At 36.7% G+C, this 14739-nt stretch overlaps 1 protein-coding gene across 5 annotated transcripts in view; it reads right to left on the bottom strand.

Annotated features, from left to right (window-relative positions):
* Window positions 1–14739, bottom strand: part of LOC127437448 (ankyrin repeat domain-containing protein 27-like) — a 61406-nt gene that overhangs the window by 24693 nt on the left and 21974 nt on the right. For all 5 annotated transcript variants that reach the window (XM_051692375.1, XM_051692370.1, XM_051692373.1 and 2 more), the window contains 3 exons: window positions 9601–9728; window positions 7904–7982; window positions 3588–3720 (listed from right to left, as the gene is read on the bottom strand). In XM_051692375.1, coding sequence (XP_051548335.1) covers window positions 3588–3720; window positions 7904–7982; window positions 9601–9728 — 340 coding nt within the window. The remainder of the gene's footprint in view (window positions 1–3587; window positions 3721–7903; window positions 7983–9600; window positions 9729–14739) is intronic.

The raw sequence follows: 14739 nt of genomic DNA, 5'->3' as shown, positions 1-14739 counted from the left end.
CTCAAATACTTCTTGACAATCCTCGGTCCAGGTACAAATAGCTCCTTTCTTTTTTTTCTTTTTTTTTTTTGAGTGTGTTTTCTCTGAAAACCAGGAAATGAACTAATGATACCATCCTGAAAGGCCTAAAAAGTGTTGCACATCTTAAAGGGATTGTGGAACTTGAAATTGGCTTACTGCTGCTACCTTTGCAGGCTCTTTCTTGATTCCTTCCCCTGATACCACATGCCCTAGGAAAGTGAAAGATCATTGTATCAGATTACACTTCTCGAGGTTCAAAGTCAGACCAGCTTTGTGTAGGCAGCTAAAGTCTTGGCTGAGGTGCATCAGGTGTTCTCTCTCATCCTTTGAGTACACCACAATATCGTTGATGTACACAAAACAGCACTTTCTTTGAAATCTTTCAGCACACATTCCATCAGATGCTGAAAAGATGCAGCAGCATTCTTAAGGCCTAAAGGAAGCTGTAGGAATTCATATAAACCAGTAGTAACAAAAGCAATCTTGGGTATGCTCTCGTGCTCCATTTCTACTTGCTAGTACCCACTTTTGAGATCCAAAGTACTGAAAATTCCAGCTCCATGTAAAGATTCCAGGATATCTTGTGTCTGGGGCATCGGATAGCCTTCCAAATCATTTTTTGTATTCAACCCACGGAAATCTACACAAAATCTGGATCCTCCTCCCTTTTTTGGGACAATGACAACAGGTGAAGCCCATGGTGAGACTGAAGGTTGAATTATTTTCTTGTCCAGCATCTCCTTAATCTCCTTGTCAATGAACTGCTGTTTTTCTACAGACACCTTGTATGCTCTCTTCCAGATAGGAACATCATTGGTAGTAATGATGCAGTGCTTGACTACTTCGGTGTGCCCTATTTCATTTGTACAGACAGTAGGCCAATCTCTCATCAGATTCTCTAGAAGGTTTTGGAACTGTGTGGTAGTGTCGGCTTTGAGTGCTAATAAGGTTAATAAAGTTTCTGACAACTCTTCTGGAGTAGGTAAAGCTAGATAAAAAGACAGCAAAGAAAGACTTGACAGCCAAAAATGGAAATGCCTCATGCAAGCAGTCATCCTTGGAAGGTAAGCTATATTGAGCCTTTTTAAAATCTAATAATACACCAGAAGATGTCAAAAAGTCCATTCCCAAAATTATTGGCACTGTAAGATCCAAATCTCTCATAACATACAATGTAAAGTTGAATTTCCGTCCTTGTAGCTCACATTCCCAGTTAGACATTCCGATGGCATATTGCACTTGACCATTGGCTAACATAAATGTTTGTCCATGGCTTGGATTCCACTGCTCTCAGCATTTCAGTTGGCTCCAGCAAGACTCTTGAATTAGAGACAGGGTGCTGCCTGTGTCTACCATGGCTTGAAAATATTGGCTTTGAAGTAATATGGGCAAGGTCACCACCTTCAAATCTAGCCTGTTAGAACACTGAACAGACTGCATTAACCAGGTGTTAGCGTGAGTTGATTTAGAGAGAGTGTCTCTGTCATTATGGGATTTTTTATTTTGTTTCTCAGAATTGGCATGGCTCCAATATCACTTAGCTTCCTCAAAATCCCTTTCAATTTGAGTACCAATCCTCATCAATTCGCCTACCTCCCTCACCGTTCCTCGTAGTAGGCTAGCTAGTCGAGGATTGCAGTTTCTGAGTATAGCCTGCACAACTTCCCTCTCTGGCATATCTTTCTTCCATCTTAGGCATAGAGCACTATAGTGGAAAGCAAAGTCCCGAATACTCTCTTTGGCACCTTGTTTTCTCTCCAACAACGTTCTTGCAGCTTCTGCTTCATAGTAGTCACTTAGAAAAGAGCAAAGGAATATCTCCTTAAATTGGCTCCACATCAGTACTGTTCTCCTTTCTGCTAGCCACCAGTCTTTTGCAGCGCCTTTCAATACTGAAGTGAGAGAACCTAATATTTCAGAGTCACTTAGAGGTCCAATGGCTAAATATTCCTTACAATGTTCAGTGAAAGAAATTGGATCGTTCTCTTCGCCACTGCCAAAATGCAGGAACTCAACTTTTACCGGTGGCTGATAGGGATTTGCAGGTATATTTTCAGCACTGGATAAAGGAGGCTGACTTGGCTGAACATTGTGGGTTTTACTCAAGACTTTGGTTACAGTTGAGGTAAGGAGAGTAGGTGAGGGTATTGGGGTTGACATCAACGGAGCCCATGACCTTAACTTAATGTCAATTTAGACATCTCTTCCTTTTAAACAATCAACTACTGACTTCCCCAAATCTTGAATATTCAGCTTTAGGATTTTATGAACTCATTCACATTCCCTCTCAATTTGATAGGTCAACTTTTCCTCTATTACCTTACATTGGTTATTCAGCTCCATCTGTGAGCAACACTGACTCACCTTCTGGGTACAATCTGTGATGCATCTCTCAAGGGTCATAACTTCCTCCACAAATAAAGTCCTGTTAATTCCTCCACAAATTCCGGACAGATAAACAAGTTATATCTTGCTCTACACTTTTTCACAACTTACATCCTACACAGAGCACTCCAGTGCCCCCTATAGGTGAGGAAGAAAACTGCACATTAAACAGGCTTGCAAATGTTACAAAATACTCGCTCAATTCACTGACTTATGCAGCCGAACAGCTCCCCATAACTGGGAGAATGGGATGAAAAAAGCTGACTCTGGATCAGTGGCTCCGAGCAACGTTCTACATCCATTGTGTACGCAGAGAAAATATCTTAGTTTCTAAAAGGATTTTACATTTTTGTTTTATAATAAACAAGTAGTTTGATTCATGAAACAAACCGTTTTTATGACATTTTGGTAGAATTAAAAACGATTCCATTCAAATTGCATCAAAATGCGCCTTTGAAGTTGTATGCGATCAACCAGTGGCATCTGTACAATCTGTGGATCAACTCAAAACAAGCGTGCACTGAGATGACTTCTGTGAAAAAATATTATTTTATTATCAGACACATTCCTTGAACATGTTAGGCTGGCATTTCCCACTGAATTGTATCCTGACTTTTGAAAAACATCTACATTTGACTTACATTGTCAATGGGCACAGCACATAATGACATATATGATGCAGGTTCAAGTGTTGGACTTTGTTGCTTTAGGTAAGACAGTGGTTATTCTTCATTATTCATATTGGTTGCCATGTTGATGGAAAAACAAATCATGCATATTCATGCTATTGATTCTTTATTATAAATATGAAGTGAAGACAGACTTTCTAAATATCTGTTTGTTTACAATGTCATGAGTGTGACATGTCATTTTTTTTGTCATGAGTGTTGTACAGTAGCTAGCATGACCTGTAATGTCTCTTGTATGCAATGCATGGTTTATTTGTATGGAATACATAGCAGCAGAAGAGAAAAAGTAATGCAAAAATAACCCAAAAGTGATGTAATGCTTTACTTTCTAATTAATTTTTAATTAATTAAATTACTTTAAGGAGTAATGCAATATTCTAACGAGTTACTTTTAAAAGTAAAGATACCCAACACTGATCGGCACAGATTAATCGGTAACACCGATATATCAGTCTACCTCTAACTATTACACTCTACTGGTGAAGCTCTTACCAGTGCACTCTGGGTGAAGTCGGCCTGTCTGAAGTGCTCCACTGCGGCCTCAAACGAGGCAAGACAGTAACTCAGGTCATCCTCAATGGAGTTAAAGAAGTGAAAATTCTTTATATAACTCAGATTCGCCATCCTGGTGAGAAATTCAAAATATTAAGTATAGCCTACACCAGGGGTGTCAAACTCAGTTCCTGGAGGGCCACAGTCCTGCAGAGTTTAGTTCCAGCCCTGCTCCAAAATGCCTCCTTGTAATCTTCAAGCACTCCTGAAGACCTTGTTTAGCTGCTTCAGGTGTGTTTAATTAGGGTCGGAGCTAAACTCTGCTGGACTGTGGCCCTCCAGGAACCGAGTTTGACACCCCTGGCCTACACTATAGATTCAAAATGAAAGACCCCATGAAATGGCTTGATAAGTGCAATTTTCTGTCCTATGTTGACTTATTTCCTTTTAAATAGGATGTTAGTTAAGATAGGACATACTGAAGGGCTCATCCTCTTTTTAAATAACCTGTAGCTTTAGATCACATCACAGCCATGAACTAGGGATGTTAAATGACTAATCGATAATCGATTAATCTTCTTTAATAATTTGATCGATTAAGCTTATCGATCGTCGATTAATTAATTTCAGGACACATGCATTCAGTAATCATGCCAACAGACGTTGATGAGGCTGTCTATACAGTCACCCGTTGCTAGAGGGCGCTTGTGTGCTGCATGATGTTACGACTTGCGTAGAAGACGCATAGATGAAGATGAAACGGGCTCAATAATCAGTGTTTTCCTGAGCAACCACTGGGCGGCGCCAAGATGATTCTAATTGCCTTTTTTTTTTTTGTTTCTGGTATCGAGACGCAACTTAGATAGAGAACAACCACCATTTAAGTTTTTTTGGAGTAAAAATGTATTCCAGGCTCAACTTGTGCTGTTGTTGGCTGTCATAACAACTCAAAATAGTTAATGATATCACCGTAACTAAGCTCGGACCATCTACACACTCAGGTGAGGCACTCTCTAGGGCTGAAACGATTAGTCGATGATACTGACAACGTCGACAATAAAAATAAAAAAAATTGTCGACAAAAATTTCCGTTGTCAAATAGTCGTTTGATCTCATTTAACGTAACATGAGATCACATTAAACTCTAATGATGATGCGTGAGAGCAGCACTGCAGTTCGCGCCTGACTGAGGAGAGGAAGAATTTCACAGCTCACAGTCCAGATGCACTCTAAACTTTCCAAACAGCTTCAGGTGATGAAGATCGCAAAGTATGAGGGAATTATAATGCAAAAATACAAAATAAGTAAATACAGAAGCACTCTCGCTGTGGAATAAGCGGAGCCGGAGTTCTTTAAAGGAAACACCCTGCCGTTACATCTTAAATGCAGTTATATTTAATGCGTTATAGCTTTATTAAAGTTCAAATAATATGGAAGCAGATCATGTAAGTAACTACAAACTCTGAAATTGACATTTCTCTGTGCAGTCAGCGCCTCTTCTATGAGTTGCGCGAAGTGTCCTGATCTAAGGGGGAAGAGATTGAAACTGCACCCGGCTGAGGAACACTCTGCTGCGGGGATGCTCATGCCTCGAGCGCACGCTTGCTGCAGCTAACTTATAACATGATGGCTCGTGACTTATTGAAGCATAAAATATGTATCACTGTGCATTTCTTATCATGAAGAAAATTGGCAATACGCAGCTTTATTAATAAGAGATATTTTTTTTTTTTTTTTTGTGAGTTAAAGATGGATTGAAGTGAACAGAAATGTGTGAGAGGGTAGTCTTCACCCATTATACACTGAAACAAAATACTTTTTAATTTGTTTTTGTTTTGGCTTGTTTTCCAATATAAATATCTAAAACTCCTTTAAAACAACATTCATTTACTTTAGCAGATATACTGCAGAAGAATAACTTGTTATCTGAGAATGTTGAATATAATATAGAAAATACAGATATTTAAAAATATCTAAAAATGCATGATGAGTTCACATGAGAAGCAGCATATAAGATATTTAGACTTGCTTTTAGAGAATAGATCATGAATAGAAGTATATTTAGTATTTACTGCACTTGCAGAAGTATAACCAAGAGAAAAAATACACTTATATACAAAATACACTTATATTTAAGATACATTCTCTTAAAGCAAGTAAATGTATCTTGTTTTAAGGATGTTTAGACTATTTTAAATGGAAAACAAGACAAAAACACTTGATAACAATAGGATTTGTTTTGCAGTGAATATCTTTACAGAATTAAACATAAGAAGTATTTTTTCCCTTTAATTCAGTGAATGCCATTTAGAGGTATTTTTAAAAGATGATTTTGTCCTCTTTATTGTTAGTAAGCACGTTTAATACAACCATTTAAGTCGGGGCACAAGCTGAATAATCGGTTAAGAGCTAATGATTAATCGTTGCCATAATCGCTGAATAGTCGAATAATCATTCTAATAATCGTTAGATTAATCGATTATCAAAATAATTTAGTTGCAGCCCTAGCACTGTCAATAAAAAACGGTCATCTCGATTCTGTGAAGTATCGGCACTATACAGACACGTTTTTTTGACCATTTTTGCAAATGTAATACTCTAAACATCACATTACATGCTAAGAATATACGGCGATGGAAGTGAAAACACTGGAGACCGGAAATTGAAAACAGTCGAATCATGGAACACTTCCGCGTTCAGGAAAAATGTGGATTAATGAACATTATGTTTTCTGCAAACACCATGATAGTATGTTAAAGTACAACATGAAAACAAGCACAGTTGATCTGCTGCTGTCCTTGTTTCATCCCAAACTATGTGATTGCCGGGAAAGCACATTCAGCTGACATCTCATCATCACATGAGAAATGGTATGTTATGTAGGCTACTGTGTTTATGCAGCGTGTTATCATTTGACTAATTTCAAATAAAAAATATTAGATCAAAGAACCGAAATATCCCACAATCCACAATGTGTTTTAATGAACTCATTATAATATAGTAATACAGTAGTCTATATCTTGTATAAAAGTTATTACTAACAGTAATTCATTAACAGTAATTAAATAATTCACAAATTTGTACTAAACATAGTCTAAATGTATTAAAATACACTGAACCAAGAATATTTTAAGAGGAAAATTCCAATACTTTAATTTCTTACATGTAATCATTTTCCTTATATTTAAAGAGTAGGCTACATGCACATATTATTTGGAGTCCTCCACATGTGTTTTGTGGTATTAACATTAAAGATTAATCGATTAATTGATCATTAATTTTCATGACGATCGATTAGGAAAATGTCTGAAAATTGACATCCCTACCATGAACCATGATTTGCTACTGGCTAAACAGTGCAACAGTGCCCGTCCACGTTTTCAGCTGTCTTGGTTCCAGAACTGTTTTCCCATTTATTTTTCCCATAGGGATTTCATAAAATCCTTCATAAAAGAGTTGTAAGCCATGATGAATCACAACATAATAAACTTGATTTGAAGCAAAGTAAAGTATTTGAAAATCAAAGAAAAAGACAAAGTACAAGATTGTGTACTGAACATCTTTCATAATGCTTCATAAGATTGTAGCTCATTCCCTCATGAACGACATAATCAGAAATATTGATTTAAAGTTGTTGATTATAAGTAAAGAATCAATATATTTAAATTGCATTGTACAATATTCAGATATATACAAATAAATAAGTAGTTTGAGAGTGTAGAGAGACCGATTCGGTTGTGTCACCTTTACTGCATTGTGGAATTGGGAAGTCGCTGTTGGACTTTTTCTGACCGCGGTTTGCTTACCACCATTCTCTGATTGGTGGATCGTCTACCTTTAGGATCATGGAGTAGTTTAACTTTACCAGGAATTCTGCTAACAACCTCAGAGCTCACAGAAGATCTATCTTTAAAAGTTTATATTTTATAATTAATAATCAATTCCCATATGGAGAAAATGAATGGGATTTTATTTCCGGAATCACACTATATCTAGTCTGCGTCAGGTGATATTAGAGGAAAGGAAATTCACATTCTAGAAAGCATTTTATTGGTCACAAATCTGCATATGCCCCTGAGTGCAAGATGATGTAATCAACATGGTTGGTCTGTTTTCCCTAAAAGATGCTTTGTCAACTTTTAGGAGTACACTACCACAAAACAACAGACATTGTCTGACAGCCACAAAACTCCAATTTAGATTTCATGGGGTCTTTAAATGTAAACATATAAGCACTGATCAAATTTCAAAGCATATTTAACAATTCAATCAATTCCTGTAAATTAATTAGGAGGTATAAATGTTGCCCGACTCACCAGTTAGGAATCTCGGTTTTAATTAACAGATAAAGAATGACTGGCAATAGATCATCAGCACAAACAGCCTCAATATTCACTGCCGAGAGAGAGACAGAAGATCCACAGGCCATTACAGTGTTTTATAAAGCCTCCAACAGCAACTCCCACTTACCACCTTACTCATACTGCATGCAAAACTGACAAAGGCTGGCTAAAATCGCCCGTTCAAATTTAATTGGCTGGCAGCTACACAACTTTCGGGAGTTGTTCTTGGACATGATAGTCAATTGTACTACACATGAGACTATACAAGATATAATACACCATGACAAATAAAACATTTCCAGAAGAAAACTAAATTCACCCTCCTGGACAAGACCTACACACTCTTTTTTTTTTTGTCTGCCCTGTTAGGGTAAAAATGGGAGAATTGCTAAACAAGCTGTTATACAAACACACATTAGGAGAGAATTCCTCTATGTATTTTACACAGACTGGAGGATTTGTTGCTCTGCCAGTGCTCGGCTTCGTGAAAACTCAAGTTTAAAGTCAAACAGTGGACTAACTGTTCTGAATGAGTGTATGCCGGCTAATCCGGTTACAAAAGCCATACAAGCAGAGCTCTGTCTCAAAGAGAAAGTTTATATGAACATTTACAAACACTGTGAACTGATGTCCAAAGGTCGAACAGGACAATGTTCATCAAATCTACTAAAATGAATATTCCAGGTTGAATACAAGCTCAATCGACAGCATTTGTGGCATAATATTGAGTACCGCAAACATTTATTTTGACTTGCTCCTCCTTTTCTTAAAAAAAAAAAAAGAAGTTAAACTCGGGGTTACAGTTAGGCACTTGCAATGGAAGTGAATGGGGGCCAATCTGTAAATGTTTCAAAAGTATAGTCACAAGACTATAGTGAGATAAAATCACTTACTAACCTTTTCTGGGTAAAGTTATAGCCAATATTTATAACTTTGTTGCCATAACGATGTAATGTCAACAAACCCTAAAATGACTGTAAAAATTACAATTTAAACTTTAAAGCTCATATGATACAAAAGTTTTAACAGAAGAATTAATGCAAGTGCTTTTATAAAATTATAAGCTCCACATTTCTGCCTTTAAACCCTCCAAAAATTGGCCCCATTCACTTCCATTGTAAGTGACTCACTGTAACATGCTTTTTTTAATGAAAAGCATGGACGAGCCAAAATTATTATCGATTTTTTTTGGTCATCAAAATTTCGCCATAAATGCTGCCGATTGAGCTTAACTTGTATTGAACCCGGAATATTCCTTTAAATAAAGGTCAAGAAGACGTAAACACATGCCATGATGATGAAGTTTTAGCAAAACTAAGATAATCCATGATGAAAAAACATGGCACAATAATGGTATCAGATGGGTAATACCATGTATACAATGACAATGAATGATTAACATAACAATCCAATATATACAGAGTTAGGTTCAAATGTCTGAGTCTACGTTTGAAAATCTCCAAATCATCTAATTTAAATCTGGAAATAAAACTTTTTGGGACTGTGAAATAATAAAAAATAAATGAAATATTTCAAATTCTGCACTAGGTCACTAATCAAATAAGCAAATTTGTGATATTTTCACTAGTGGTCTCAAAGAATTACATGGTATTATCATCATGTTTAAAAATGGTACATATTGATAGAAAGGAACTTTAGTTGGTATATACCAGTGTCTCTGTTTCTAGGTGACTGCATGACAGTGTAGATAACCTTCCTGAGGCAGAGCAGCTTCTGCTGTGGAGACGTACAGATGTTCAGTTGACTCAACTCGCGCTTAGCTCGAGGAATATTTACACTACAGGGGAGAGAGAAGAACACATGAGCACTACATGTATTACTGTGGCAGTGTGTCTACTTATACTCACACCTAGCGCTGTGGATGTGCCATCTCGCTAAAAAGTTTTCACTTACTGATGCCATCAAATGCACAATTTGAGAATTACCATAGTTTTAACCAGTCTACTTTTGAAGTGCATTATCCATTATTCATTATGCTTTGAATATGTGCCTTGTTGCAGTAGTGTTACATCAGAAAAATAAGCATTTTACCCTAGAAAAGATTTTTGTATCCTGGGAGATACAAACATTTGAGGTCTGGGAAAGGAGCACCGAGCGAGTGGGCTACATTTTGGTGAAAATTATTGAAAAGGGGGTCCCTGCATATACTGGGGTCATGTGACTTTGTATAAAAACTCTGGCATCAACTCACTATCTTTATTTAAATGTGACATTAGGGTGGAGCTTATTTTTTAACTTTTGAAATATGATCTTCTTACCTTCTCATTTTGTTACTATGTATGAAATAAAAATTCAGGCAAAATATCAGCACAAGTGAACAATATTTAGGGGTAGCTCAATGATGGTGAAATTTCTGATACTCCAAAGCTGCGGCCGCCCTGTTATTTAACATACTACTGATAATAGATTATCTTAATAAATAAATTGACACTTTCTCCAATCATCACACACACAACATTCAATCACTGTGGTTCATATCTGACCATCCATATCCATTGTGGTTCATATCCAGATTCCATGGTTTTGCTGACGAAACAAAATTCCCATGAATTCATATTCCAGACATGTTTAGACTTGTTTGGACTGACTATGCTGACTAATCAACACTGTTGCAGTCGTATGTGTGTTTAATTACTTAACTGTTGACTAAAACTGTTTGAATTAATTGTCTTGAATTCCAAATTCAAAGAAGATTTATAAAATTTTTGTGATTGGCAATTGATGTAAACTTTCTTGATTCTTATCTATTGGTGAGTTAAATGACTGCTATTTAAAATGTTTTTAAGTGTAAATAGTTACATAAATCTATAATTAGATAAATAAATAAATTAGAATTTTGTAATAAAATTCTTCAAAATAACATGTATTAAAATCCATGATTCAGGTCAGACCACAAAGCTGTTTTTGTTATAGCAGAAACTGCCAAAAGTTTGGGACAGAACATTGATGAACTTGCTCTAAACAGAGACTCAATTCGCTGACACAGAGTAGAACACCGAGTCCAAAGATCTGCAAAAATAAAGGCTGAGTTTCAGGGTAACATTCTCCTTGTTGTTCACTGGGATGGCAAACTGATCCCTGAACTAACTGGAAAAGAGAAAGTCGATCACCTGCCTGTACTGGTTTCAGGGAAAGGAGTTTCTCAGCTACTCACAGTTGCCAAGCTTCCATCCGGAACAGGTGAGGCCCAGGCTGCTGCTGTTTTTGGAGCCATTGAAAACTGGGGCATAGCCGGCAGCATCCAAGCTATGTGTTTTGACACAACCAGCTCAAACACAGGTCGGACTACTTGAATACTCATCAATCCATTCAGCCATCTCAAAGTCAACAGCATGCAAGTTTCCAATCACTTGTGGTACTTGTCACAGGAACTTGTTAGCTTGGCTTACTTTGATAGTCGGGTCAGTTCGTCAACCAAGAGACTGATGGTGAGTGCCATGCAGAATGAAGGAGACCAAGATCAGGATCATTCCAAGCGAATCACTATTGCTCTTGGTTTATTCAAGGACAAGAACTTGGAAGATTTCATCACAGCAAAGTCAATGACACTGTTCCGAATGATGGAACTTCAAGATGGATTTCTCATGGTTGATCAGAACTTGTGGGAGGACAGAAACAACTACAAGCATGCTACAGAAACAGTCGAGTCTCTAAAAGTCTCTAAAACGTGGAGTGGCACTCATTCAGGAATACAGTGGATTTTTAACCCGTGATGAAACACTTCCTGCTGCAAGTTGTGAGGACCATCGTAGAATTTACCCTGATAGCAGGAAACAGATTCCGGGCTGCCATGAAAACAATAAATTTAGAGTTTGCTGGACATTGTCAGACTGAGACTATGAACTCTGTCAGAAATAGAACAAAGAATTCACTATCAATGTGGTAAAAAAAATAAACACTGTGTTGTTTAAAATAAATTACAATATACTCGTAATTCTTTTAATATTCATAAGAATGTATTGCTCAAACCTTTACAGAAAATCAGTACAATTTAAAATTACCTTCAAATGTTAAGTTTTAAGTAATTAGTACAAGGGCTGAATCATGGACCTACCAGACCCTGGTTACACGTCTTTGACTCATATGGCACACTTTGTCTTTTTTGTAAGCATAATAAAAGGCTCTGACACCAAAGTAACGTTTTAAAAATATTTCTGAGTGGTTTTATATCTGGTAAGAAGCACAGCCAAATATGAACTCTTACAGCTCTAGAAAAATTAAGAGACCACTGCAAAATGGTCAGTTTCTCTGGATTTACTATTTATAGGTATGTGTTTAAGTAAAATGAACATTTTGGTTTTATTCTATAAAGTACTGACAACATTTCTCCCAAATTCCAAATAAAAATATTGTCATTTAGAGCATTTATTTGCAGAAAATGATAACTGGTCAAAATAATAAAAATGATACAGTGTTTTCAGACCTCAAATAATGCAAAGATAACAAGTTCATTTTCATTTTTAAACAACACAATACTAATGTTTTCACTTAGGAAGAGTTCAGAAATCAATATTTGGTGGAATAACCCTGATTTTCAATCACAGCTTTCATGTGTCTTGGCATGCTCTCTACCAGTCTTTCACATTGCTGTTGGGTGACTTTATGCCACTCCTGGAGCAAAATTTCAAGCAGCTTTGTTTGATGGCTTGTGGCCATCCATCTTCCTCTTGATCATATTTCAGAGGTTTTCAGTGGGGTTCAGGTCTGGAGATTGGGCTGGCCATGACAGGGTCTTGATCAGGTGCTCCTCCATCCACACCTTGATTGACCTGGCTGTGTGGCATGGAGCATTGTCCTGCTGGAAAAACCAAACCTCAGAGTTGGGGAACATTGTCAGAGCAGAAGGAAGCAAGTTTTCTTCCAGGATAACCTTGTATATGGCTTGATTCATGCGTCCTTCACAAAGATGAATCCGTCCGATTCCAGCATTGCTGAAGCACCTCCAGATCATCACCAATCCTCCACCAAATTTCACAGTGGGTGCGAGACACTGTGGCTTGTAGGCCTCTCTAGGTCTCCGTCTAACCATTAAACGTCCAGGCGGAGGATCGGTGATGATCTGGGGGTGATTCAGCAAGGCTGGAATCGGGCAGATGTGTCTTTGTTTTTCTTTGCATTATTTGAGGAATGGGATTTTATGTTATTTTACCAGTTGTCATTTTCTGCAAATAAATGCTCTAAATGACAATATTTTTATTTGGAATTTGGGAGAAATGTTGTCAGTACTTTACAGAATAAAACAAAAATGTTCATTTTACTCAAACACATACCTATAAATAGTAAATCCAGAGAAACTGATAATTTTGCAGTGGTCTCCTAATTTTTTCCAGAGCTGTATGTATACCCCAAAGGGGCAGCGTGTTCTAGGGGATGCAAAGAGTAAAATCGAAAATAAAAGCAATTTTTTAAAGAAAAACATGAAATTGTGTTATTTTGGCCCTAATGTGCTTGAAAATAGCAATAAATACATTTTCTGAGGTTTCTTTATGGTCTTGCCCCTTCATCAGTCATATGAGGCTGTTTATTTGTTGCATAGGTAACAATTTAGTATCGATATTGAGGTATCAGGGCTTGTCACATACCGAAGCCAAAATTTTGGTATCAGAGCAACCCTAGTCTGAACGTTTAAGGCTGTAGTGGTGGTGCTACAAGAAGGATGAATTTAAAGATGCAACTTTTCTATGAGGGTTTTATCATGCAAACTATAAAGCTAAATCACAGCACGCTGTCTGCATGCTCATTAAAGCACAACTTAAAAAATATCAATCCTAAAAAAAATAAAAAATTAATAAATACATTTACTAAACTAGTCAACCACATTAATCTACTAGTCAGCTGTTGGATGATTATTCAACTAGCTGACCACTGTAACCAATCCCTAATTACTACATTTAATCAGCGGTAGTATCTCTGTATTCTTTACAATATACTAGGTTTGTGCAAAACACAGACAACAATATATATAAAAAATTATCTAGACAAACTGATCAACTTAGTCGGTTTGTTAATACACAAAAGATATTTTGCACAGTGTAAAAGCTGTAAAAACAACATTTTCATTTTCTGAAGAAAATGTAAGTGGTGCTTGCCCATGCAAAACAGTTGGCGTGACAATGTTTTCCATGATTTCCCAAGTCTCTATGACATTCTGGTTTCTAGGTATGGCTTGGTGCCCTATTTCAATGTAAAGGATGATTTATGCTTCTGTGTCGAACCTACGGCGTAGGCTCCGTGTAGTGGCCAATGCATTGGTTTGCATTTATAGTTCTGCATTGGTGTGTCTGCGTCGTTCTGTGAGTACACAGCCAAAATTCTAACTTTGTTTCATAAATAAACAAGCAATGCAAGCAATGTAATTTCTGGATTCAAAAGTATTTATGAAATTGTTGTAGCATCAATAATGTGTTCAAAGTATGTGAACATGTTAAATACATATTATTTGTTATACATGTTGCCTGAAAATAAATGAGGAAAGTAGTTTATGCTTGCTCTTGAGTCACTTAAATAATCATACAAAAATATTTTGCCATTCTTTTGACGTTCCATAATGAAAAAGAAATCGTTCAATTAATTAACAACTACTCGCCTGAATAACACAAAATGGGTGTTGTTTTAAATAATTTACAATGCATATAGGCAATATAACTAACTCTTACCGGGTGCTTTTTAATTTGCTGAAAAATTAGAAGTGTTCCGGTTCCATAACTTATGAAATAAAATTAGTGTATACATACTGTCAACTCATCGGGCTGATTGGAAAGTTCGCGAGTAGAATACAAAAAAATATT

The sequence above is a fragment of the Myxocyprinus asiaticus genome, chromosome 48, assembly GCF_019703515.2.
Source record: "Myxocyprinus asiaticus isolate MX2 ecotype Aquarium Trade chromosome 48, UBuf_Myxa_2, whole genome shotgun sequence".
NCBI lineage: Eukaryota > Metazoa > Chordata > Actinopteri > Cypriniformes > Catostomidae > Myxocyprinus > Myxocyprinus asiaticus.
Note: the sequence above shows the minus strand (reverse complement) of the source record. Positions and strands in the feature narration are given on the sequence as shown.